This window comes from Vanellus vanellus (assembly GCF_965231255.1).
Source record: "Vanellus vanellus genome assembly, chromosome: 2".
Lineage (NCBI taxonomy): Eukaryota > Metazoa > Chordata > Aves > Charadriiformes > Charadriidae > Vanellus > Vanellus vanellus.
Genome location: NC_138906.1, coordinates 103,181,927 through 103,207,195, shown reverse-complemented (window position 1 = coordinate 103,207,195; position 25,269 = coordinate 103,181,927). Strand labels below are relative to the sequence as shown.

The 25,269-nt window shown below is 38.9% G+C and overlaps 1 protein-coding gene across 1 annotated transcript in view; it reads left to right on the top strand.

Moving 5' to 3' along the window:
- Positions 1-22,823, top strand: part of AHRR (aryl hydrocarbon receptor repressor) — a gene marked incomplete at both ends in the record, with an annotated part of 69,414 nt that extends 46,591 nt beyond the window's left edge. The window contains 7 exons of the mRNA XM_082479856.1: positions 11,631-11,720; positions 13,008-13,137; positions 14,597-14,730; positions 16,047-16,246; positions 17,910-18,028; positions 18,965-19,106; positions 21,704-22,823. Coding sequence (XP_082335982.1) covers positions 11,631-11,720; positions 13,008-13,137; positions 14,597-14,730; positions 16,047-16,246; positions 17,910-18,028; positions 18,965-19,106; positions 21,704-22,823 — 1,935 coding nt within the window. The remainder of the gene's footprint in view (positions 1-11,630; positions 11,721-13,007; positions 13,138-14,596; positions 14,731-16,046; positions 16,247-17,909; positions 18,029-18,964; positions 19,107-21,703) is intronic.
- Positions 22,824-25,269: the final 2,446 nt, after the last annotated feature.

Here is a 25,269-nt window from a genome sequence, read left to right as displayed (position 1 = left end):
CATTTGTGCTTGGAATTGACTGTCGGTGCAAAGTGATAGCATAGTCAGGTACAGGCACTTTATCACACAAGCAAGTCCTTTATGTATTATTTCTTAATTCCATATAATGGATTTGGGCACTATTGTGAATAGAAAATTTTGATTCTTGCTTGGTAGTTCCCACTGAAGTCAGTGAGGCTTTTTCATTTGTTTTAATACTAAATAGAGCCCAAGTCTTCTTAATCAAAACCAATGAAAGTCAGACCTTTTATCGAAGTAAAGGATTCAGGATTTGATACAATGCTAGCTTGAAGCATATTATTTAACATTGTCATTACCTTAAAAGTGGCTGCAAATAAGCTTTCTGGGAGCTACTTTGAACAGAGAGGTGTATGTGCATATTTTGGCACTGAAAGGTATTTCCAGGTGGCCTCTACTAACAGCTTGAACTAGAGTTCGAGTTTCATTCCAAGGGAGTTGGAAAATGACACATTAGAAAACATCCTATTGGTGCTGTTCTTCACTCTGCATAAGGAAATAACATAGGAAACCCTTTTCCCACTTGGTTTCCTGTAATTTTTTTAAACTTGTTAGTGTAATTCCACTTCCTCCTTCCAAACTGATTTATGTAATCAGTACTTGATAAAACTGTGCTCTTTGAAAAGGTAGTCCAGTTTGAATTTCAGTCTGAGAGCAAGAGATTTTACTCTTCCTGTTATTTTTTAATTTAAACTTGAAAAGGAAAATTGGGAGTCAGACAAAGTGTGTTGTTGTTATATGGGGCTATGACCAAGGCACGGATTTCAGAAATCAAAAGCTGGTGGAGAGAGAGACCTTTTGATTTACTCTCAGCAATGGTGCTGACTCTCTTAGCACAGTCCTTCTAAAGTAAACCCTGTTAGATTTTGATACCATGCGTTACCTTTTAATCTACTGGGTTTAAAATGGGGCCGTCAAAATAGGAAGTTCTCATAAAGAGCTCATAGTCTCAGTGCATTTTCTTTTTCAGTTAATACAGCTTTTAAAAGTTACCCAAACAACCCTTTTGCTTTCCTTTGTTTTCAAACATGAACCTTCTCCCAGTAATTCAGACGACATGATTTAAGCTGACATTAGTCACTTGGGATGACTTACAGAGAATTTAGCCATAAAAAAAAAAAAGAGCCATAAATAGGGTCAGGAGTAACTTGCCATTTTATCACATGCGTACATTCACTTTTGCCTTGCCAGGCGCAGGCACAACACAAAGGAACATTTCAGAGGCCCTGGTCCCCCCTTTTTTTTTCTTTGCAAATAGGCGTATTTCTAAAATCCAGACTTGAAATTTGGCATGGCCACAACTTTTTTGCACAAATAACTAATGTTCTCGCTTATTCCTTTCTTCTTTTTTTTTTTATTTTTTTTTTCCTTCTCAAACAAATCTGGACAGAAAAGCCTGTGACCTCTAAACACCATTTGCTCTCTCCTCCAGTCCTTAGTGCTACCGTTACGACTGTAACGATCACGATGCTACCCACAGCACTGAGGTTTCTGAAATACAGGCGGTGGCACCCTCCAGCTTGACGGAGGGGCAGAGCAAACCAAAAAGATGTGATCCTCTCCCTTCAGACTTGCAGCTTAAATACGAGACAAGCAATGAAAGATGCATTTTGATGGGCAACAGAGCACACAGAAATAACGAGCAAAATGGTAACCACAATTGCCAGTGCTCATAGTGTATGAGCAGCTTGACCATTGCCAGGACTTGCATACGGGTGAGGGTAACACGTGGGACTGATGGGAGTTAGTACTCAGCTTCTCCACCAAGATGTGACAGACAACTGAGGGGGGAGCAAGCTGTGAGTAGTTCGGAAAATCGGGACAAGTGGCTTATGTTTAATGTGATAGAGAAGGGGGAGCCACAGCCAGTGCAGGTGTGCAGCGAGGAGGAACAGTTGGCGTCCTCTCTGGTTTGTGCTGGCATCAGAAAAGTTGGCTTCCGTTTGTCAGGGCAGAGGCAAAACTGCTGTCATATGTGGAGGCCTCGCTGAGAAATTTTAGGAGTACCGGTGAAAGGAGAAGCTGTCCATCAGCAGCAGTAAGGTAAAGAATCAATAAGCTGTGCCAGTCTGGCACAGACCAGATGTGGATCCGAATTTCAGGCCGCTGTTGCTGTCTCCAGACTGTTCATCACAGCCAACTCCACCCGAGCTCACTTTTCACAGCCGCTTCCTCTGTTTCTGCTCAGGCTATTTCGGTGCCTCTGGAGACAGTCCAGCAGCCACGTGACTTCCTCCCCAACAAAACATATTCTCCCGTTTCAGCTCGGTTAGGTTTTTTTTTTCTCTCACTGGCTTCAGAGCTAACCCTTGGCAACCATTCTCACCAATCAATAGGTTCAATATCTGTACGTGAGCACTGCGTCGTATAGATGCACCGGGATTTAGTCTGTTACTAGAACTGGACTTCTTGCATTCAAGTAACGAAGGCAATCATTACACACTCTTCCTTCCATACAACTTTCTGCATGAGCATTTGCTTTTGAGGAAGTGTTCTGTTTTTGAAGATGGCAAAGTCATGTATTGTTAAAAAAAAAACAAAACCAAAAAGAAATAGAAATACACTTTAAATAATGCTTGTCTGTTATCATAGATAATTGCAATCTTACATTGTTTAACTGGTCTTCAACTCATTGAAGTGAAAATATAAAATTATTAGCCTAATCTGTATTTACAGCTGACACTTGCTTCTGGTATATTCCTCATTCTCAACTCAGAAAAGCTAATGAGCTGCAGCCTTGCCATTTTCTCAGTAAGGCGAAGTGACAATTAAGAAAGCAGGTCCAGGCAAGACTGTGTGTTGTCTTAAGTATTTTTGCCAATTTGCAGTGATTTTGTTTCGTGTTTATGAAGGTTTCAAAAGAAAAACTTCCATATTTTACGAGAAATATTGAGCACGTTTCAATTTTACTTTTTGCCTACCTCAGTTAATAAAACTTGAATATACTATTTGACAGGTTTGAACTGAAAAGCAAACTGCTATTGAAAAGCATGATGCTGACCATTAAATGTACTGTTTCCTATTAGCAGGGATATAGTATTGATTTGGAGACCGGAGGACAGATAGGCACTCTTCAAATACTTCTGTTCCTGTTCCAAGAACTTCAAGAGAAATCACCGCCATTCTGACTTTAACTGTTCCTGACTTTTTATGAGTAGAAAAAAAAAAGAAAAATGAGATCGTTTTTGTATTCCATTGTAATTGCAGTTCTTACAGGAATTCCTAGCTGCAAAAGCTGATGGTGGCCAACAGCAGGCATTTTACCCAATGACTTTTACACCTCCCCACCGCCTCCCAGTACTGCAGTGCCCCCAGAATTTTCCAGTAACTGAGACTGGGGCTTTTTTTTAGCAGTAAGAAAACAAATGTCTGCTGAAACTAAAGCAGGGGCTTGCAGAAGGGCCTCGGGGAAGGGTTCCTCTAGTCTATAACTCAGCCTAAGATTTGCAGTCGTTGCTGCTGGTTAGAGGAGTTGTCTCTAACCTTCCATCCTTACCGCTTTCCAGATGATTCACTGTCATCCACTTGATATCTAGATGAGAGAGAAGGTGTTGCTTGCCTCTTCGGGTCAGCGTAACACATTAACGGCAGAATTCACACCTGCTGCCAGTGTGGCGCAGGGTGTGTTTCATACAGGACACTTACAGGATATAAAACATTCATAATATGATAAGTAGCGTGGTAAGGCAGTTCCCAGAGTCAAATTCAGGAATGCCACACTCACTAAAAACTCCACTGACCTGAAATGGTGTTTAAAAAAGCTGGTTTAGCATACATTATTGAACAGAATGTGAAAACCAGATTGTTTTGCTCTTCTCCCCACCCCCTGAAATAGTTATGTGTCAGAAAATGTGATATATAGTGCTAAATACACAGAAAAATAGTGCTCTGAAATTAGGACATCACATGCTGTTTACAGTATATAGGCTGCAACATTGTGCCTTTTAGGTTTTGAGTCTTTACAGCAAGAGACGTCTGCCATTCACGCTTGTTAACAGTTTGCAAGTACAAATAAAAGTCAGCTGTGAATGGAATATTATGACGGCTTCTTCTCTTCAGGACTTGATGCACTAACATGTAAATAACACCGAAAAAAAATATTCCAGACATTTGGTACTTACATATGTCTAATTGTCCAACATGTTGGATAAATATTACTCGAGACTCTTTTCAGTAAGTTATTTCTGTGGAAGATAATGGGTAATCTTACTACATTTGTTATTGCAAAGGCTACCTAACTAAATTTGTTATTACAAGTGCAGAGTAGTGAGCAATTAATGCTTCATTTTGAGTCTTCTCAAATGGAATTAATCAGGCTTGCATTTTCTATATTGAAATTGTTGAAGAGGAGACTGAAAAGCCCAGAGCAGCTGCAGAACTCCGAAAGAATGAAGGGCTGAACTTGCACTGAAGATACGATATTGCCCCAGCTTTGCTTCCATCTGTGAATACAACATCTGCTTTTGAGAAAGTGAAATGAGAAACTGCATCAATCAATATAAAGATTGTTTCTATTTCCAAGTGTAGTCCAGGGCATAGTATTTGTGAAAGAGCATTGACAGGAGGGTTCCATTACTGGTGGAGCACGATTTTAAACTCAACTTCATGATTAATGAGGAGGCTAAAGGAAAAGATACACAAGATTATGTCATACTTTAGTATCCTTTCATGATAATTCCTAAGGTAAATGACACGTTACTCATCCGAGTACTCACTAGCATATGCAGTAATCATGATACGTCTGTTAATAAATAAAATGTGCTTTTTTTTTGAGAACTTTAGAATTAATGATTTGAATATTATTCTTCTTTAGATTACTATAAATAGTCTCCGGTACTTGTATAAAGTCCATTAATCTCAGGTAGTATTCATAGACTCACTTCCCATATGAAACCCTAATCGGTAATGCAAAGAAAAGCATCGTGGATTTTTTACAATCATCAGACATGGAAAAATCCACCAAACATTACCATCAATAGCAAGCATGGCTGGTGTTAATAATTGATTCTAAACAAACGTGCCATATAACAAGTTTGTACTGAGGTGTTTGGCGTCACCTGTGAATTCACAGCAACAAAACCTTCCCTAACCTGTCTTTAAGCTATCAGTCGTTAGTACTGCTCTGCTCTGGAAGCACCGTCTGTATTCCCATTTCCAGTGTTTAGTACTTGTGAAAATAATGGGATTCAATTGGGACGTATCTCTATTTAGAGTGCACCGCATCAACTTTCTCCACACACAAAGTCAAATGATGCTTCAGCTCTTCTTTCTCAGTACCATCTTGGGCAGAGCGGTTGGTTTTGAGGCGCCGGGCTAACTATGTTCATGCACATAGTAAAGAGAGGCCCCACCCCAAGGACTTGACACAGACTGAGCAAGCTTTATTACAAAAGCTTAGCTTGGAAGGAAAGTATAAGGGAAGAAAAACTACATTTACAATTTTGCATCACGCGATCAAAACAACTTTAAAGGGAAAGCTGTTCTTGGTTGCGTCCAATACTTGTTACATATCAAGCATATAAAAACCAACATCACCGTGGTTTAAAATGCGTTTACATGTGTGCACACATTACAGTCTCACCCTCCAGGGAACTACGATGTTTTCTTGAAAGTTTATAGCTCACAATTACCAGAGCTGAATGACTTATATTTTCCTAACTGATTTCCAGGAGGCCAGTTTTGCCTGCTGCCTCTTGACAAGCCACAGCACTCCAGCTCTCTTGTTAGACTGAAGACACACGTATAAACAAGAATCTCCAAAGTCGCCCTAATTCCTTGGTGGAAGCGACGGGATATTGAAAAATGGAATAAGGAGAAATTTCACCAGCTGAATGGCTCATAATCATCCATGCCTTTCAGATGGCACAGCTGTTCCTTCCGACAGTAAGTGGGAGGGCCAGGGCTCAAATTCTTCTGGCAATGTGAATGATCTTTGAAAATTTTGCCAGGCCCTGCTCTGGGAAGCGCGGCACTAGATGCTGAATTTCCATCCTCTCTTTAAGGAGCCTGAAGTGACATCCAGGCTCAAGGAGATAGGCAGGAACATGAACTTCATTTTATCTGGGAAGACAAGAAGAGTGAAAGGGCCATAATCGTCATATGTATGTAATGTCTTTGTATTTGAAAAGAAATATTTCTGCTATGAAAGCCAATCAAGTAGATCGAACACTTTCCCTCCGAAAGGCTTCCCATATAAACGCACGGCTGTAGGCTTCAGCCTGTAGGATTTACTTCCTCCCCTGGCTCAAATGATGAAAATTCATCTTCTGTTTTGTTTCTTTTGCCTGAAAACTAAGCACTACACACAAGCCTTAGATCAAAACTGAATGCGAAAACCAGTTCTGCCACTCCCTCTTTGCATGAAATAGTGCTTACTCACAGAAATATTCCTTTTGAAGTTGTTTTGTAGATACTAGAGAAATACATAAGAGTCCGGAGGGCTAAGAGATACTGTACTTGTTGAGCAAAGGCCATATTCTGATGTCACCAGATACAGTATTTCTGAATAGTCTTTTATGTAGGGTTTTATTTCAGGGTTCTGTAAGAGTTTCTTTTTTTTTTTTTTTTTTTTTTTTTGGTTTACAAAGAGAACCTCAGGGATTCCAGAGGGATTTTTGAGAAGGGCAATTATGACTCCTAAAAACACCAGTGGAAAGAAATACTAATTCACAAAACAATACAGTTAAAGACAGAAGACACATTAACTGTCTGCATTTTCCTCCTAATATGCATAAGACATAAGACAAGAACAAGTATATCATTTCCAGAGTTTTTAAATAGCTACTTATTTAGATCACCAGAAAATGGCCCCATCCCACATAGGATGCAAAAACCCAGCGATCCACTATTAAATGAAGCTGTTCCAGATAAATTGCGAGCCAACTGACCCTGGAAATTTAGTACCCAAGTTGCGTGACTTGAAAATCTGTTCAAAGCAAGGCATGGCTGCAGGCCTTGACTGTTGTACTTTAGTAACCATAGTAACATGGTCTCTGGAGACCTAATGCTAGTGAATTTTCCTTTATTTCAAGGAAGAGTAATAAGAGAAATGTGGCTTGGAACTTGTTCTCTCCCCCCCCCCCCCCTTTTTTTTTTTACTATGCCATGACCTTGACCAAAATATCTTTGAAGTATTTGCTGGCTGATTTTCTGCTGTGGGACCAGAAAAAAAAATCAGGATATATAAAGGTTCTTGCCAAAGGAAGTCCTATCTTCCTCAAAATATTTGCCTTCATTCCCAAAGAGAACCTCTTGACTAATAATGTTTCAAAAACTTTTTAATGGAAGGAACTGATAACTTTCATCTCACAGCTACTGCGGGCACCAGAATAATGTTGTACTTTCTTTGAACTGACAGATTAATTGTTTTTTGTTTCAGTAGCAGGTGCAGCTTTTTGTGAGTACATAATTGGATGTACATGTTTTTTCAAAAGAACACAGGCCCCTGTCTGGTGCCAAGCTCTTTTCTTATTTTTTTTTCCATTTGGGAAAAAAAAACCACAATTTCATTTTTTAAGTACAATGTAGAAAACTCATGTAAGTGTTTTCAAAAAGCCAAATACAAACAAACAAATGTTCACAATACATACTTAAGTCAGTCTCACATGTTTCAGCTATTATCCTGGATTAGAAATTCCATCTGTCATTGAATCCATATGGTTTACCAAATGGCAGTTTACAACCATGTATTTTTTGCAGATTTGAACTTAGTTGTTTTTTGTTGCAAAAGTTTTAATGTCCATGCTAATATCTGTGTGTATGTGTGTGTGTTTCTATGTGTCACTGTGTCCCTGGGTGCTTGTATAAGTGTATGCAAATTGCTAAAAATTGTGATAGGATGAAAATGGACCTTTGTTGATTAAAACACACCAGTTGTACATGAAGCAAATAACATTAACATTGAGCCGCGGAGGTGGGTTATTTCCTCCTCTAAATCCAAGAGCCCTATTTTAGGCTTTCCATTATTTCTACTGAAAAGAATAAAGCGAAATGAGGAGAGCTGCCTTTACTTCTCTGTGCTGTCCTCTGTGTTTTGGGCAGACGTGGGCCTACATTAAGAAGCACAAACTGCACAAGTATGAGGCTGGTCTGTGCCCTCTCTCCCTTTTCCTCCCCCCAGGTTATCGATAACCCAGGCAGATGGCCGCTGTGGTTCTGACACAGCACACCAGTGCAGCCTCCTGTTCACTGGCAACAAGAGAAAGCTATCGCTGAGAATTTTATTTCAGTAACCGAGAATGTTTTAAAATTGTAAGTGGAGCCATATACTTTGTTGTCCTGTTTACTGTGAGACTCAGTAACTCAGAACAAAAAAGCTGGGAATAGTTTTTGTTCGTTCTCATGGACTGAAGCTGTCTGTCTCTTCCACCCAGTCTAACAAATCGCTAGGATTCTGGCCAGAATAACAGAAAATCTCTGTGCAGTGTTACTGTAAAGGGCTTGAATATGGAGTTGTATACGATACCTGAGAGATTTATCTGAGAGGTCAGGAGAGGTCTTTTCCTACTAATTTGCAATCACTACTACCCTCATCTGGGGTACCAGACCTGTGCTAGCAAACACCCTCCTCCTTTTCCCCAGCTGTGGTAAGTAGGTAAGAAAAGTATAAATCACAGCCCAACTCTGACTCTATTCAGAGTCCTCTGTGCTACAGATGTCATGTTTCACACTGAACTGCACTTCAGGGTAATACAGCAAAAACAAAAATTTGCAGTCATGAGTAAGACTCACGGGTTATGAAGTTCTACTCCATGTCCAGCTCGCCTCTTCTTAGTGTGGTTGAAGCAGCAGGTTTCCCGGTTAAAATGAGGTTTAGACACTTGGAATTTGTGTTAATCCTCAATAGCTTCATGTGGCTCCATAAAAGTTGTTGTTGCATCAAAGTGGGTTTTGCTTTCCCTGCCTGCAGGGCAGAGCATCTGATGTCTGTGTTTGGGGTCATGAAAACCAGGCAATGCTTACTTAAGAGATCTTAACTCAGAAAAGGACATCAGCATTTTGAGAACTAAACAAAAACAAAGCAGGGGAGGTTTGTAATTCTCTTCATTTACACACACCCCTCAAACCCATACTCATTTTGGGCTTAACTTAAACACATGGCTCCTTGAACTTTTTCTCCACTTCTTCTTTCTTCTTGCTCTCTCCCACCCTTCCTTAATACCTCCTCCAACCTCACAGATAGTTGCCAGGTCACTGGTCTGAACCTTTAGAAATACACATGGTCCCATTTCCCCTTCCCATTTTTACAAACTGCTGCACCTGGTCCAGCCCAACTCTGGCTTTGTAAAAGACAAACTTGCATAAAGAAAAAGCTGCCTGCCTTCCACTGTGGGGGAGAAAGTGTTGCATCTTAAAGGTAGGGACTGATCTCTTAGGGTACATGTCTGGGCCTAAAGAGTACGTATCCATATGCTGGATGAAGAAGTTTCAATTTCTAATAGGGGTATTTATTTCTTGATTCATAAAAACAACCCTTGGCAAAGGCAGGTGCTCCCCCATCTGTTTCCTACAGGGACTGAAAAACTCCAGTTTGCCTGCAAGACAATGGAAGGCACATTTAAAGGATGTTCAGCATGATACCATGTGAGATTCTTTGATTATATTCGGATCTTGTAGTCATTTTCTAAGCATTTCCAAGTAGGGCTTGGTGCATTAATTTGCACAGGTTAAGAACATTTCTTTAACGTTCTTAATTTCTACCTGCCCTGGCTGCACGGGCAGGACTGGAGGTCTTTTGGAATGTGCACTGTAACAGCTACAAACGCCCACATGAAGAAGCTCCCTTAAATGTCCTATGGTTATCTTTGTGGAAATTTTTAGTCTGCTCAAATTAAAAGGCCTGCCAGATGTTCAAAATGTAATAAAATTCCTAACATCACATCACTGATGGTTTCCTTGCTGTGAAGATGAGTCCAAAGAGACAAGATGCCAGAAATGCTTTCTTGTCTCCATTTGACATTGGAAATGGATATGACAGATACCATCTATGGAGGCTTCCCTCAGCGCAGTGAAAGGCACAGATGTGAAGATGTAGAAATCTTGACACATCGTCTTCTGTTTGGCGAGGTGCTGGGACGAATTTGGGCATTATTTAGAGCAGAAAACAGCACCAGTCCAGCAACACCTTGTGCTTGAAGAGTTGACAGGGATAACTAGTGTTCAACACAAACCCAACTAGGCAGAGATACTGCTTGTTCTGGAAAGGATCTGTATCTATGGAGTCGACCTGGAGCTGAACACAGTTTGCCTTTAACAGTGCTTATCGATGACTCTTGGTTAGCATTGACTTAATTGAATCAGTTGCTGCTACAGCTCTTTCCAAACGTAGGTGAGCCATTGCAGTCTCTCCACTAGATTTCTCCAGTCACTGTTTCACAGGTTCTTTGAGGTGCAGAGTCCCTGGCTATGTATGGTCACTCTAGGCCACGTTTCCAAAGGTGCTCCACATTTATGATTGGGGCCACATCTTCTGAGGAGGTCGGCCTATTGTGCACTGAACTCTTGAAATTCTGCCCACCATTGTCACAGTGGGAACAGGCTTCGAGCAGTCTTGGAAATCTGGTCCTTATTTAGGAACCCAAAAGAGAACCGAGCTCACAAAAATATGTCAGTGTATCTGGTTACTGAGCAATTGAAAATCTGCCCTCATTGTGCTTCAGGATTAACTCAGGATTAATAGGCACATTGCTACAACAGTACATTGAGAGAAAGGTGAAGGATAATAATATTATAGCAGTATTTCATCAGCAGCTATTTGAACCGTAATCTCAAAAGGCCTCAAAACTGTCAGATGAAAGGATCATCTAAACTACCTTGGAATGCAAGTCCGCCGGAGTGAAGATATGTTACCAAATCTTTATCAAGGGAAGAGAGGCAAAATTAGTCAGTCTGCACGTAGCATGATGGATCTTAATGTTTACGTTATGTATTTCATTTAATCCTTGCTTTTATTTTTGGATTTCTCTGGTTGCTTTCCTTGCATCGCTGAATCTATGAGGATTAATTTAGCTTTTTTCTAGACTAAACATTGGTCTATATCAGTGAAGTATTTATTGCCTACTTTTTCTATTCATTGCATTTATTCAGTTATGTTATGTATGTATTTTTATAGAAGCTGAAGAAAATAGCCATACTTTAAAATGCATGTCCAGTTTTAAAGTCATAGCTACAATAGTACATATATTTAATTGTCTTGTTGGAGATTATTATATTACCTATATGTATCAATGCATATAAATTCAAAGCAATTATTATAGAATGTAATGTTTTAACTTAAAAGAAAAAAGAAGTAGTTGACACTTGTTATTAAACTTTTAATTATATGAATTAATGACAAAATAAAATTTCAAGTAGATAATAAACTAGTAATGTAATATGGTAGTTACACTGCAATTAGCTATCCTAACTTTTTTTAAAAAAGGAAAAAAACATGTTCCAGATTGTTATTCATTTTTTATGCTAGGAGAAAAAGACTTTTCTGCAAAGATTTGATGTCCAAATTTTTGCAGTGATTTTTTAATATCTAGAACATTCTTAAAATTGTTACACTTTATACCCATTTTTCTCTTTACTTTCTGATTATCTTTTTAATTATTTTATTTTCCTTTCTTTAGTCACTGAATGGTTTTGCATTGGTGGTGAGTGCAGATGGAATGATATTTTATGCGTCATCAACGATTGTGGACTATCTAGGGTTTCATCAGGTAAATATATTAACAAACATTTAGAATACTTAGTCACTGTCATTGTAATGACTTTCTTGTAGTCACTTCTGCTAACTGGCTTTCTAAAATGTTTCGCCTTATCCTTCTAGTGCTGATTAGACATACACTATTACTGAAATTAAGTTATTTTACTATTGCACTCCAGATTAATTTTCTTTCTTTGTTTTTGGTGATCTGACAGGTGAAGATTAATTCCTTGTAATGTTGTCCCTTTTGTAAAGTTTTTGTTAACAGAAACACGATCCATTATAAAAATAAGACTTAGCTAAAAGTTTCCTTTCAATTTCAGTATACTGCTATTCTAGACTGGTTGCCAGTGTATAATAAATATATTGTACAGTCACAGAATAACAGAACCATGTCGTTGGAAAGGATCACTGGAGGTCATCTAGTCCAAGTTCCTGCTCAAAGTAGACCCAGCTACAGCAGGTTGATCTGGTCAAGTTTTGAGTTTCTACGACCACTCTGGAAGATGTGTTCAAGTGTTTAACCACCCTGACTGTAATTTTTTTTCACTTATATCAAGTCCTAGTTTCCCATGTTGTAACTTGTGTCTGTTGCTTCTTGTCCTCCCACTTTGTTCTTTTGAGAAGGGTCGGGCTTTGTCTTCTCTACACCCGCATATTCAGTTGATGTAGACAGTAGTAAGGTCTTCCTGAAGTTTTCTCTTCTTAATGTTAAAAAAATCCTGTTCTTCTCTCCTCTCCTGACATGTCATGTGCTCCAGGCCTCCTAAGTGTCTTGGTAGCACTCTCCTGGGCTCACTTCAGTATGTTAATATCTTTCTTTCCTGGAGTACCCAAAGTTAGAGAGAACTTTGCCTTTGTTGAACTTCCTGAGGTTCCTGTCAGCCCATTTTTACAGCCTGTCAAGGTCTGAGTAGGTGTCCTGCTCTCCCCAGTTGGTACCCTCTGCAAAATTGCTGAGAGTGCACTCTACCCCATCATTCACTAATCAAGAAAGTAAACAGGGTTGGTCCCAGCATCAGTCCCTGGGGGATGCCACTAGTCACTGGCTGCCAGTTGGACTTTTCTATGACTCATGTTTGCATATGCACAAGACTTCAGAATAAAAAGAACCATCTCAGGATGTAAAGTCAAAAAGCAGATGTGAAAAGCAGAGACCTCTGAAACAACTCTCCTCAATCAATATTTGCTCTGAAGGTATTTTACACCAGTCATTATTTTAAGGAAAGTATCAACCTAAAGATAAGTGCCTGCCCCACTACACTTACGAATTAAACATTTCTTGTTGTAATTGTTTCAGACTGATGTAATGCACCAAAACATATATGATTACATTCATGTGGATGATCGCCAGGATTTCTGTAGACAACTGCATTGGGCCATGAATCCTCCCCAGACGTTGTCTGGACAGCAACTACAGACAGAAACAGGTGGGATTGTATACGTTGATTGGAAACATAGGCACCACTGTACAAAGTTAGAATTGCACTCCGCCTACTCCCATGCCTGTTCCATGTCAAGTCTTCACTGGAAAGCTGCATAGTGGCCATTTATAATGTTTTCATCCCATAGATGATATTTCTTCCTGATCCTTGACATTTCTAAGGTAGTGTGTGATATTGAGGTTAGAAAGTTGACGTTTCCTTTATTTTTCTGTGACTAATGTACCTGCAGATATTCTTATCTATGCAGAATGAAAAGCATCATTGTTCATCCCACCAACCTTTTGTTCATACTGATCAGGACATTAGTATTTCTCTCATTAATGCAAAAAAAAAAGAACCCCACAAAACATTTCCATACAGTACCACAGCAGCCACATCACTTTTTCCCATTAGTTTTCCCAAGCAAAGTTATGCAGATAGGGGTTTTCAGAAGAAGAAGTAGGTTTAGCAATGCATTTTTTCCTCTCAGGCTGTATTTCCTAGGATGGCTGGTGAATACGTATTCTTAAGGTTCCTCCCACATGAGGTGTTAAGCTGAAATCACGACTACAGAAAATACAATGGGGTTGAAATTGTAAACTTTATAAAGAATTATTGATCCCAGCAAAGTGTATGCATTTCACCAGAAGGTGAGGAAGTAATTGAGGAAAGAAATTGAGGAAGCACAGTCTCCAAAATGGTGGGGAGAAAATTGCAAGGAATCCTTCAGCAGCCTTTATGAAGTCCTCAGGAACACAGTCACGAAACTTTCGTAGAATTTCTTGCAGTTTCTGTGTTTTGCAAGAGTCTTAGAGATATCTCAGGAACTTTGCAAGATTTTGGAGGAAGTACGCAGAAAACAAAATAATGTGCATGAATATTTCAAACTATTAAAAGTTATAAACATTTGACATTTTTGTCCTAATATATGCAGTGGAGAATTTCCGTTCCTGAGTTCATACTTATTCACAAACGCTTGTGTCTTTTGAGAAATAAGTATTTCACAAGCTATGCGCTTGTAGTCCAAAACTGGAAAATGCTTCATTAAAAATCAAGGAGGCAATGGCTGAACATTAGCTAATCAGCCACTGTTCATTTGTTTGCTTTTTTCTTGAATTAGCATTTTTCCTTAATTTGTTCCTTTTTCTACTATATTTTCTGTGATCTCTGAACTCAAACCCAGCAACATCTGTTACCCTGCTTTGCATCATTAAAAATCACCAAAACTCAGGAAATAAAAAAGTCAAAGTTTCTGAACAAAGACACCTGAATCCCATTGTAGAGCTTTTCTTTTTTCTTTTGGTAGACCATGTGCAGATGTACCTATACATGATACAATTTAATATTTGCCCTTCTATAAAGTATTTTTTAGTGATTTCCATAACAGCTTCTTCAATTGGCTACAGAACGTTTTCATTCTTTCTTTGTGTGATCTGATATATATTGCCTCCACTGTTGTTCTTAGGAGAAGAATATATTCTCAGTAAACTGTTTAAAGCACAAGAGAATGACAGCACGACAACAGATTATTCTTCCTTCTTAACTCGTTGTTTCATCTGTCGAGTTCGCTGCTTGTTGGACAGTACTTCTGGCTTCCTTGTAAGTATAATTTCACTTAGAGAACTGTAGTCACGACTTACTAGATTTTAATTACTTCATATGAAAAATATTTCAACATAAATACTGAACATAAACATTGCGGAGAGCCATGGACAGGATACACTTTTCATTTGCTGTGCACTAATGAGAAATACCTAAACACATTTATTAATATGTATAATGAGTGATGGTTGAAAGATTTGAAACTGAAAAAATCTAGAAACTTTTATGTTTTAAGCTCTTTTGGACAACATCTGTCCTTGATTTGTACTGGGCCTAGCACAAGGCCGGCAAGCCTGAGTTTCAACAACTAACATTTAAGCACTATGTATTTGCTTTAAGGAACAGGAATAATAATCATCCATTTTCCCCTTTGGTAAAGGGTCCTTTAATAATAAAAACCAGAATGAGAAAGTCTCTCACACGCTCCTCAAATATCCTTACTAGGAGTGGCTCGTTTCTAGAAATCACTTCCCCATTTGCTTAGTACAGACCAATGCTGTTTCTTCTTATGACAAAGTACGGCGCATGCAAAGAAAATGAGAGGATCGGCACGAGACAGGGAAATGCAACTTCAGATGCTCATTTGCTGGAAGACCATGGGTCTGAACAGCCGTACCAGTTAGTCATTTCTACATGCCTGTTTTAATCTTGTAGCTCTGGAAAATGCCCAACTCAAATGGACTGATTTTTCTCTGGTCATTTCGTGGTAGGTAATTTTTTTCACTCGGAGGCAGCAGCTTGCTATTAACTCGATCTCTGTCTTCTCATTACATGGAGATTTGAGGCAGGGATGGATGGTTCCTTCCAAGCGATGTACTTTGTATCCGGCTATCTTGGGCATATCCTCTCCCTTGGTGTCTGCTTGCAGAGCCCTTGGGTTGTGCCACTTCCTAGAGAAAGTGCAGGGCAAGAGGAAAGAAACTCAGGAACCATTTCACTGGAGAGAATAGAGCATGGAAAAATATAGTTCCAGCATCAGTCAGGCATAGAGGAAATAGCTGTTTGTACCACCATACACTGCCCATCTCACCAAACAGAACATAACACAAAACTACTGCTTTTACTACACAGGAGAGAAAAAAACCAAAAAACAGCCTCAAATGTTTCATTTTACTGTTGATAGTACCTCCACTCACCATGCCTCTGAAGTGGCATGGTTTAAATTGTATGAGGATAATGAATTTCCTAGTTTTTCTCCCTGTTTCAAAACTGGTTTTTGATGTTAAACAACACGGTCCTAGGTTGTATTCGCATTTTTAATGTTTATACACGAAACGCTTAAGATAATTCTATTGTTTTTTTTTGTATAACAGACAATGCAGTTCCAAGGCAAACTAAAGTTTCTTTTTGGACAAAGGAAGAAGTCCTCATCAGGGACAGTATTGCCACCACAGCTCTCCTTATTCTGCATAGTGGTACCACTTCTGCTCCCTGCCATGACAGAGATGAAGATGAAAAGCCTGCTTGTGAAAGCAAAACACAAGGCCGACGATGCAGCAGCAGTGAATACAAAGTATTTTCAAATTAGTCTTTTAGCAGTTAGTAAAGTATACTATGGGCTTTGTGTTTATTAAGAATGTAAGAAGCACAAATTAGGCTAAATAACTCTTCATTTTAAAGCTCTTTCTTAGAAAAGTGAATAATTTATTTTGATATAATGGTTTAATATAATATAATATATTTTACTTCATGTATAATACACATTAAGTGTTATATAACCTTATATTTAATTTTATGTAAAAACTGGGAAGTTAGGTTATCTTCCTAACCTTCAGAAGTTACCAAGACAATAAGTCATTCTACTAGTTGTAAAAGTGGTAAAGAAAAAGTATTTTTACTGGGAGTTCTCAAATCTCAGTATCTTCTGGTAGTACAATTATTTGAACTTGGGCATCTCGGTAGCAAACAAAGGAAAAGGAAAACTTTAGAAAGCTGAATGTGCGTGTGGGTGGTTGTTCACATAGAGTCAAATGAGATGTGTTGGGCATGTGTATTTATCTTACAACAGAAGGCTTATGAATTCAAAAGTCTACAATTGCACTAAATGGCCTGGGGCTGATCACTCAGTAGCAATCACAGAAGATGGGGACAGATTGTGTTCAGACTCATTTCCTTCCTAACACTTATTTTTGTTACTCTTCTGTGATTGAATTTTAGTTGATGTTTGGGGCTAGGATTATGTTTTCCCTTATTTGGTTAAATATAACCTTACAGCAATGAGGTCCACTGGTGTGAAGCAAAATGCTCTTTAGTGTGACTGACAGTATCATAATTTGGCTTTTAATTAGACTATGCTTGTGTATGTGTGGATTTACTATCCAGATGTGAAATGTGGTTCTAGCACATACATCCTTTTGACAAGAATTAAATTACTGGAAGGCTGATGTAACGGACTATGCAGGCTTTTGGAACAGAGTTGGAAAGTCATTTCCACTTGCTACTTTTTAGTGGCATAGGCGAAAAGAATTGATGATCAGAATTTAGCTCCTTGAAAAGAGGTGCTTTACTTCGGTTTTACTAACTGACTGGACAGTGTCCAAGGATTTGACAAAAATGTGGGGATTTAACTTCAGTGTTTCCTCTGGTTCAGGCCTGAAGCATGCTGGCCAAGCATGGTGGGCAAATTTATATAGTCGTTTCTTTTCTGACAGGCTTAATAAAGGCAAAAAATTTGTAAAGCAGTGTTATGGACTTTGCACCCTTTCCAAGCCAAGCCCTAATATGCATTTTGAACTAAAGACTGGAAGAAATTAATTCATCTCATATGATGATTATTGCAAACTGAAGTCATGCTAACTCTGAAGTGCATTGCTGGATTACTGGTCAGTGTGATGCACGTACCTTGAATGTACCTTGAACAGGCAGAGGAGAATATATGCAGCGTTTGTCTCAATTCAAGCTGAAACTTATTATTCCAGATGTAGCAAGTCATGAGCAGAATATTCCTAAACATAAATATTCCTCTTAATTGAATGCAGAATTCCAGTCATACGCCAGTTTGACCAAATTAATGATGCAGGAAACATAGATAATTATTTAGTGTTGGTTACTATGTATTTAAACCATAAGTCTTTGCTAATGGTTAACAGCTTGAAGATCACTTCTTTCAGAGTTTGTGATTTTACTGTGTTGTCATTCACTGACAAGGAATTTTCCACATTTTCTGTCTTCTACAGCTCCAGTTCCAAAGGTAATTCAGGTCTGTGTGAAGCAGCAGAATTATATGGAAGAAACAGTCATCATGAAGGTGCAGCTTTCACTAATGTCTTACAGATTGCTGAAAACCAAATCAAAGGTGTGCCTGCTAAGTACTTCTGAATTCTATACAGTTTATGGAGAAAGAATCTTGTCTTTTCTCCTGTTAGGTTTTCCAGGTTTTGGTCCCAATTTTTTCTGCTCTCTAAAACCACTTGTGTAAAAAAATGCAAAAAAAAAAAAATTTACCACCTCAAAAGACAGTACTGAATTATTCTACTATTTTGGAGGGGGCAGAAATACCATGATGCTGAGTTTACAGATATATAAACAATCACAGTAAATAAGAATACTCAAAGTAAGCTTTCCTAAATATGGAAGCACTGAATTTAATAAGATTATTTGAAAGTCTTAATAATAAATGACCATATCTATCCCTCTCTGAGGAAAACCGGATAATATTTTACAAATGCTAGCTTTTCCCAAAGATCAGAAAACAGAGAAAAATTAGAATATATTGTCTTTAAAACTCAGGAGTTGCTTGCAGCTCTGACTCATGCTTTTCCAGTGTTTGCTGTGGCAATATTATGAGAATCTATGCCGTATTTCAGAACTTACCATGGATAAAAATTTGATGGTGAGTCTACCCCACTGGGCAACTTCTTGCCAAGTAGAGTTGTATTGAGCCTTATGTCATGCCTGCTGGAAACCTTTAACTTCTTTAAAATCATTCCTCTGTCATAGCCCCATTTCTTATGAATGTTTTCTTGTTGGTATAGTGCTATTACTGAGAGGGAAAAATTAAAATGAACTAATAATGCTGAAATATCGTTGGTTACAGTTTAAGCGCCTCATTAAACTCTTCAATTTTTATTTTTTAAACGTAATTTGCCTAGTTTTGTGACATAATTTAGCTTGTACTTTCCTATGCTGATGATTCCAGGGCAGCAAACTTGTGAACAGTCACCTGTAGTTTAGGTATGAAAAAATACTAAATACTGCTTGTATTAAAATAATTTTCTTTCCAATTGTATAGCAAAGAATAATGGAGAAAATGGCATTTCTCTAGTCAAAGTACAAACAAATGAAGATCACTGGGTCTGGGTTCAAGCTAACACTCAACTTCTGTATCGAAGTGGTTGCTCAGAATATGTCCTTGCCCAACAGCAAATGTTAAAGTAAGTATATTTTCCAATACTAAAAGAAATCTAAATTTCAGAAAAGTGAATGTATTCTTTACGTATAAGATCTTTAAAAGGACTGCAGTGACCTAAGAGAAGAGCTGGCTGAGAAGGATTTAGTTTACTTACAAAATGGAAAACCATTTTTTTCTTGGATCATATGAAATTGCTGTTAAAATCCTGAACAATAGTTATTTCTTCAGTCTTTTTTTCTTCTGAAGTTGACTGTACATACCTACTAAAACAGAATACTTCAAAACGCTTGATTATTAATATGTTTTTACTTTCTTGCACAAAAATGTATTTTGGGGTTTTGTTTTACTTCGCAGCTGAGACTCTTCGCTGATTTAGTGTCCTGGTTTTTCTATTTCTTAACATTTGATTATGTTAAGCTTTTTTTCTCTTTATGGATGACAGTTGAGCTCATGTTTTTAGTTGTGGATGTTCAACATAATCTAAACAGGGATCCTTATGTACATTGCATGTTTGTAGATAGATACGTGTAGTTGGCTGTAGGCTCAGCCTTGGAGTGGAAGCAAATCTCACATATTTGCATTCAAAGAGGACCTCTCTGCTGGGTTTTAGCCTTTTCTCCCATATAGGCTTTTCTTCCTTCCTCCATGGGATTGTCTGTTCCAGTTCCTGTGGGCCTTGTTAAGGTCTCTCTTCAAGCTGGTTTGAGAGAAGAGATAAGAGAGTGGACTGAATGAGCAGGGGCCAGGAGGTGTACACATCAGCCATCTGGCCCGGTGGAAAAAATGTGGCTGTTATCACTGTTTTTTTCCTTTAGGATGCCTCGCAGGTGGAATAAATAAATGAAGTCTTTGAACTTTTAGAGTAGATATCCCTTGCAAGCAGTGTATCTCCCAGGATCCACACAAATAGCAGAGAAGGTCCCACCTGGGGGTGGTGGAACTCTTCACCTTTACTGGGAAGGCACAAACATCATCTTGCTGTGTGAGGGAATGAACTTCTGTTAAGAAGCAGATTAAAAGGGGCTGTTTCTTGTATTCAAGTCTACTTCTGAATTGCTTTTTGTGTAATCAGTCATGCTTCTTAATGTTTATTTAGTTACATTTTTAGCCTCTGAATGGTTAAAATCCTTTCTCTGTGCTTGACAGTTCCTGCAGACTGAAGTGTTACAAGAGTTGTCCTTGGAGATTATACTCAGTTCTGTCCTGCCTGCAGTGGACTTCGTCCTTACTGATACTTTTGGGGGGTTTGGGGGTTTGGTTTGTTTTTTGTTTTGGTTTTTTTTGGTATGCTGTCTTCCTGGAAACATACATTCTTTTGGAGAATTGTCACTAGATACTATTTCACTATAAAATTCTTCATTTGTGAGTCTAAACGTTTATGACTATTGTATTTTGTTCAGTCCATTGCTTCCCAATTAGACCATTTCCTGAGAAGTTAGTTCTGCAGCAAACTTGTATCATATCATTTGCATCTCAAGACTATCAATAATAACAATAACAATATTTAGCAGAAGACCGAAAATATTTAATACCTCATGAGAAAAAAAAAAAAAGGAGAGAGAAAATATTCTTTTTTCTTGGTGTACATTTATTGCAGTGGGACTTTCTCTCTTTGTAAAAACATGGACTCCCTCTACTGGAAAATCCTATACTTACACATTGATTCCATACCCAAAGAAAAAGTCCTTAATAGCGAGCTAAGAAAAAGCCTTCTAAACCCCTTACTAGTTCTCCCGGTTTTCATGCTCGGTTTCTTACTGAGACATCCACTTCTTGTTTGGAGAGGGAGGGAGGTGGTTTCATAGCACTGATCCTGCCTGGTCAGGATTCAGCACATCAGTGAATTCCAGACAAATCCTGAACCTGCAGATTTGGACCCCAAGCTCTGAAAACTGTTGCATGGGGCATGGAAACGCTCAGGCAACTCTCTATGCTGGAGCTCTTCACTAATGTTGATACTTCAGCTGGAGGCCATGGAAAATGAAATCACTGGCCATCTTAAAAAATGAAAGACAACATGAACTAAGTTAGATGTGTAAGCCAAACCTATGCCCGATATGAACACCTGTGACTATTCTAGACACGTAATTCAGGCATTTTATTTCCCCTCAGCTAACTCTGCATTCTTGAAATGTAAGACCCCTTGGTTCTCCCTCAAATCACTTTGATCAGAAAGTTCTTATGTGTCCAAATAATTCCTTGTTAACAAAATACATTTAATTTAAGATACTCTTTTCATTTCATCTCTAGATTTTTCTGCACACAAATATTATTTAGATAATTTTAAGGGAAGAACAAAAGTGCAATGTAGTTACCATACTGTACTACAGTATTTATGGTCTTCGTGAACTGTGTACCTGAAATGGAAGAGTAAATGCATGTCAGAATTTAAACAGTGCCACAGAAAGGTAGCTGTGCCCACACATCGATGCCCAAATGCGTGCACACTCTTTTTTTCTCTCAAATGCACATGTTATATGAACAAGAGTGCGAGAGTCCCATATTAAGTTAAGCAGAAAGTACTACTTGTAATGTATGTCAAGCCACTGCATTTCTATCCCTGAAAACATCCATTTAGAAACCTCTGACTGATTTTTTTTTTTCTGCTGTTATTGAAAGGGAAGAAGATGAACAACTGAAAATACCAAGCGGTTTTGCCAGTTTGAAAGGAAACCTGGAGGGACTTTCCTACAACAGTGCCATCGAAACTCTGGGCCAGTGGAAACATCTTAACTGGACAGCAGTGAAAAATGAACAAGATAATGTAAAAGTGAAGTTTGAGCCTCATACAAATGGTGAGTGTTTTATGGAAGAAGAACCTCTCAGTTCTAACACCTCAGTTTTAGGCGTTCAAAATAACTGTACCACAAACAGTAGCTGGACTTTAAGAAACTCAAGCTCTTGTCCTATGAGCCAGCGAATGAACACGTGTTCAAACAGGAGAGCTGGATCATTCTACAACAGAGACCAAAGTTTCTTAAATTTAGCATCAACTTGCCCTTCCCACTGGGGGAGTGCAGAAAGCTGCCAGTCTTACTCGGGTGTACAACAGCGTTGTGCGGAGAACTATGCCACGGACCATCTGAAACTGCAGAGACCATTAATATCCTCAGAGTCTGTCTATGACACAGCCTTTCCCTTGGAGATGCCTGTCAAAACGGAATACGATTCCGATTCCGAAAACATTGCCGATAACTACTTGACATCCCAAAACCGAGCCTGGCTGGATGAGAACGGCTCCGTGAGAAGGCAGGTGTTTAGCTACCCCAATAGAGTGCACCTCAAAACAGAACCGGACCTCTGTGAGCCAGCCTCACCTTGTCAGAAGCCCAGGCACTGCCTTTACACGCCGCATAACTGGCAATGCATCGTAGCAAATCATCCCAACAACCTAAACCTGAACAGGTCTTGCAAGGTTTCACGTAGCAAGGAGGTGGCCCCGTTTTGCCCTCAGAACTCCTCCGGGTGTTTGGAAAGCATGCCTGACCTGCCACACATGGCGTGCTACGGCCATTTCTACAGCCCCAGCCCAGGGGAGGAGAAAGAGCAGAGTAACGAGGTTTTTAAAATGCCATGTGAATTTAAAAACCCCTGCTTGGTTCAAGCAATCAAGCGTGAGCCTCTGGATTCTCCACCATTGTCCAGCAGTGGACAGAATAGAGTACACATGAGCTTCCCTGAAAATACATTAGCAGGTCCTGTGCCTCATAAAACCACTGAATGTACATTTTTACAATAGATTTTATAACATTTGGAATATTTATAATGTTAAAAGCAAGAAGTTGTAGATTCTCTTCCAGTTGGGTTAAATGAGTTACTAAAATTAAAAGCCAGTGGAAAGATTTTGTGTGTGTGTGTGTGTGTGTGCATCTGTGTGTGAGAAAAAACAGACACAGATACACACACCCTTCACCCCCCCACTGCCCTTCTCTTAGTGATCTTTGCAAAGAAAGAAAGAAAGGTAAAACCTCAGGCACAGAAAAATAATCCTTACTCACTGCACAGGTACACCTGCTAATTTGTCTTTATCATCTTTCCTCTCTTGTCTACAGTTCATTACCAAGATCTAGCTATTTCTGTTTCCTGCCTTTGTTCGGTTTGTTTTTCTCGAGCTGATGTGATGCCTCTGTTCAAAGAGAAAATGTTTATGGTCTTCAGTGTGGCCAGTTCACCTTAGGAGTTTTTGTATCTTCATTTTTTTGCTACTCTAATAAGAAGCATCAGCTATTCCTTTATCTCAACATAAAGTAATGGCAACAGGCAAGGGCTTTCCAACACAACTTCTTAATTTAAAAGGAGAGCATTAATTAGAACAAATTACTTTCATAAAAAGCATTAGAAATTATTTCACTTCAAACTGAAGTTCTTCCTAAGTTTCCTTAATAATACCGATGTTTTAGTACACTTACATTTTTCCATTTTAAAGCCATCAGCCTTTCATGTTGCTGTTTGAAAAACTGAACAATGGCACATGTTATCCACTTCTATAAATGAGTTAGAAAGTGTTGTTAAATGTACACGAGAAGAAAATATTTCCCCAATTATTTTCCTTGCTGTTACTTGTAACATTAACACAGGAAATGCACTTTTTAATTTGATGTTATTTCTTTGACTGCTAGCAGCTTGTTGGACATTGTCACCCGACAATATAACCAAATCCCACTCTAAGATTAGATATGTTATTTTCAAAAGCATCCTAGTTTCATTCCCAAAAGAAAAGCTTAATCTCACCGAGAGCTAACTGGAAGATGTATACCTTTCAAAAGCACTTTGGTGCATTTGAAAACAGATTTGTATTTTTTCCTTTGAACCCAGACAGTAATGTATTTCCACACCCCACACCCCTCAGCTTCTGTTTTGGTCTTTGTTGTTGTTGTAGTTTGACTCCTGCACTAACTTTCATTTTAAAATTGCACTATTTCAACTTTATATCAACTTCACCTATATAAAAACCACATCACTTAAAAAAAGCTTAGATGTATATGTGCTTTCTGAAAGAAGCCCTATAATGAATGTTTTCTTTTTCAATATGTTATAAATAATTATAAAGTCTTAATTGCTATATCTACTAGCCACTAAGGGCATGGCTTTACATGCTAACAAAGTGGCATAAACTTCTCCCAAATGCTATAAATAAGAGGGATAAATGTAGTTTCCAGGTAGGGGAATGGATCTGCACCCGGGCGGCTGCTATTCTCCAAGACTGTCTTCTTTTATAGAAATTAGTGCCTGTATGTTAGAGTTGGCAGGTGTAAAGATATACATTCTCTGAAAGTCAGGTAAGTGCTTGTGAACAATGGTTTGATGTGAAATGCTGCACTCTACACTGAAATGGTTGAGATAACACAGGTCCCTTTTGATGACTGTCCTGCAGAAGGCAGTATTCCCAGAAAGGCACGAGTGGGCAGTAAAGAAGTGCACTAATGTCTTACTGTAGCTCAAGTTGAATCTGCCATAGTCCAGCTGACCATACCCAAGCCATAAGAACATATCTTTTTTTATGTCTGAGGCTATGCACTGCCTCCTATTTGAGGTAGTCCTGATGTCCTTGGCTTAATACTCTTACCAGTGGGTGCAATGCAACATCAGACCCCTTTCAGAGATGAGACCGTAATAGTGATATTTACAATGCTCTCTGGTACACCACTGCTCATGTCACTGAGATTTAATCCCAGTCACAAAAATACTTCTGGGCAAGCAAATTGGGTACTCACGTAGAGTGAGCTGTCAGATATCAGCGGTGGTGCACAGGTCTGCCTTGTTGATTCACTATTTACAAAAATGAGAGCAGCAGTTCCTTTTAGACTCTCTCAGAATAGCTCTTACAGACCATTGCTTGGCGTGCAGCAGTGGCACTGCTCATATCCTGGTGCCAAACACTCTGCTGTGGCAGCACAGCCGCTGGTAGGACTGTGCTATGAACCCTGCAATATTCTCCAGTCCAGCTCCTTGAGCAGCTGCCTGGCTGAAATGGGCTAATGTGGAGACAGGGTAGTGTGGGAATAGGTGGCTGGGGACAAGTGGAGGACATGCCAGAAGGACTGCTGAAAAGCTGCTCGTTTAATTCCATCCTTGGACTCACTGTCACACCCCTCTGAATAAGAGTACCTGGGCCTTGTTTCACACTACCTTCCACCTTCTCTCATCATTTACATTGATGCAGCATGACTGTAAAACACTATTAT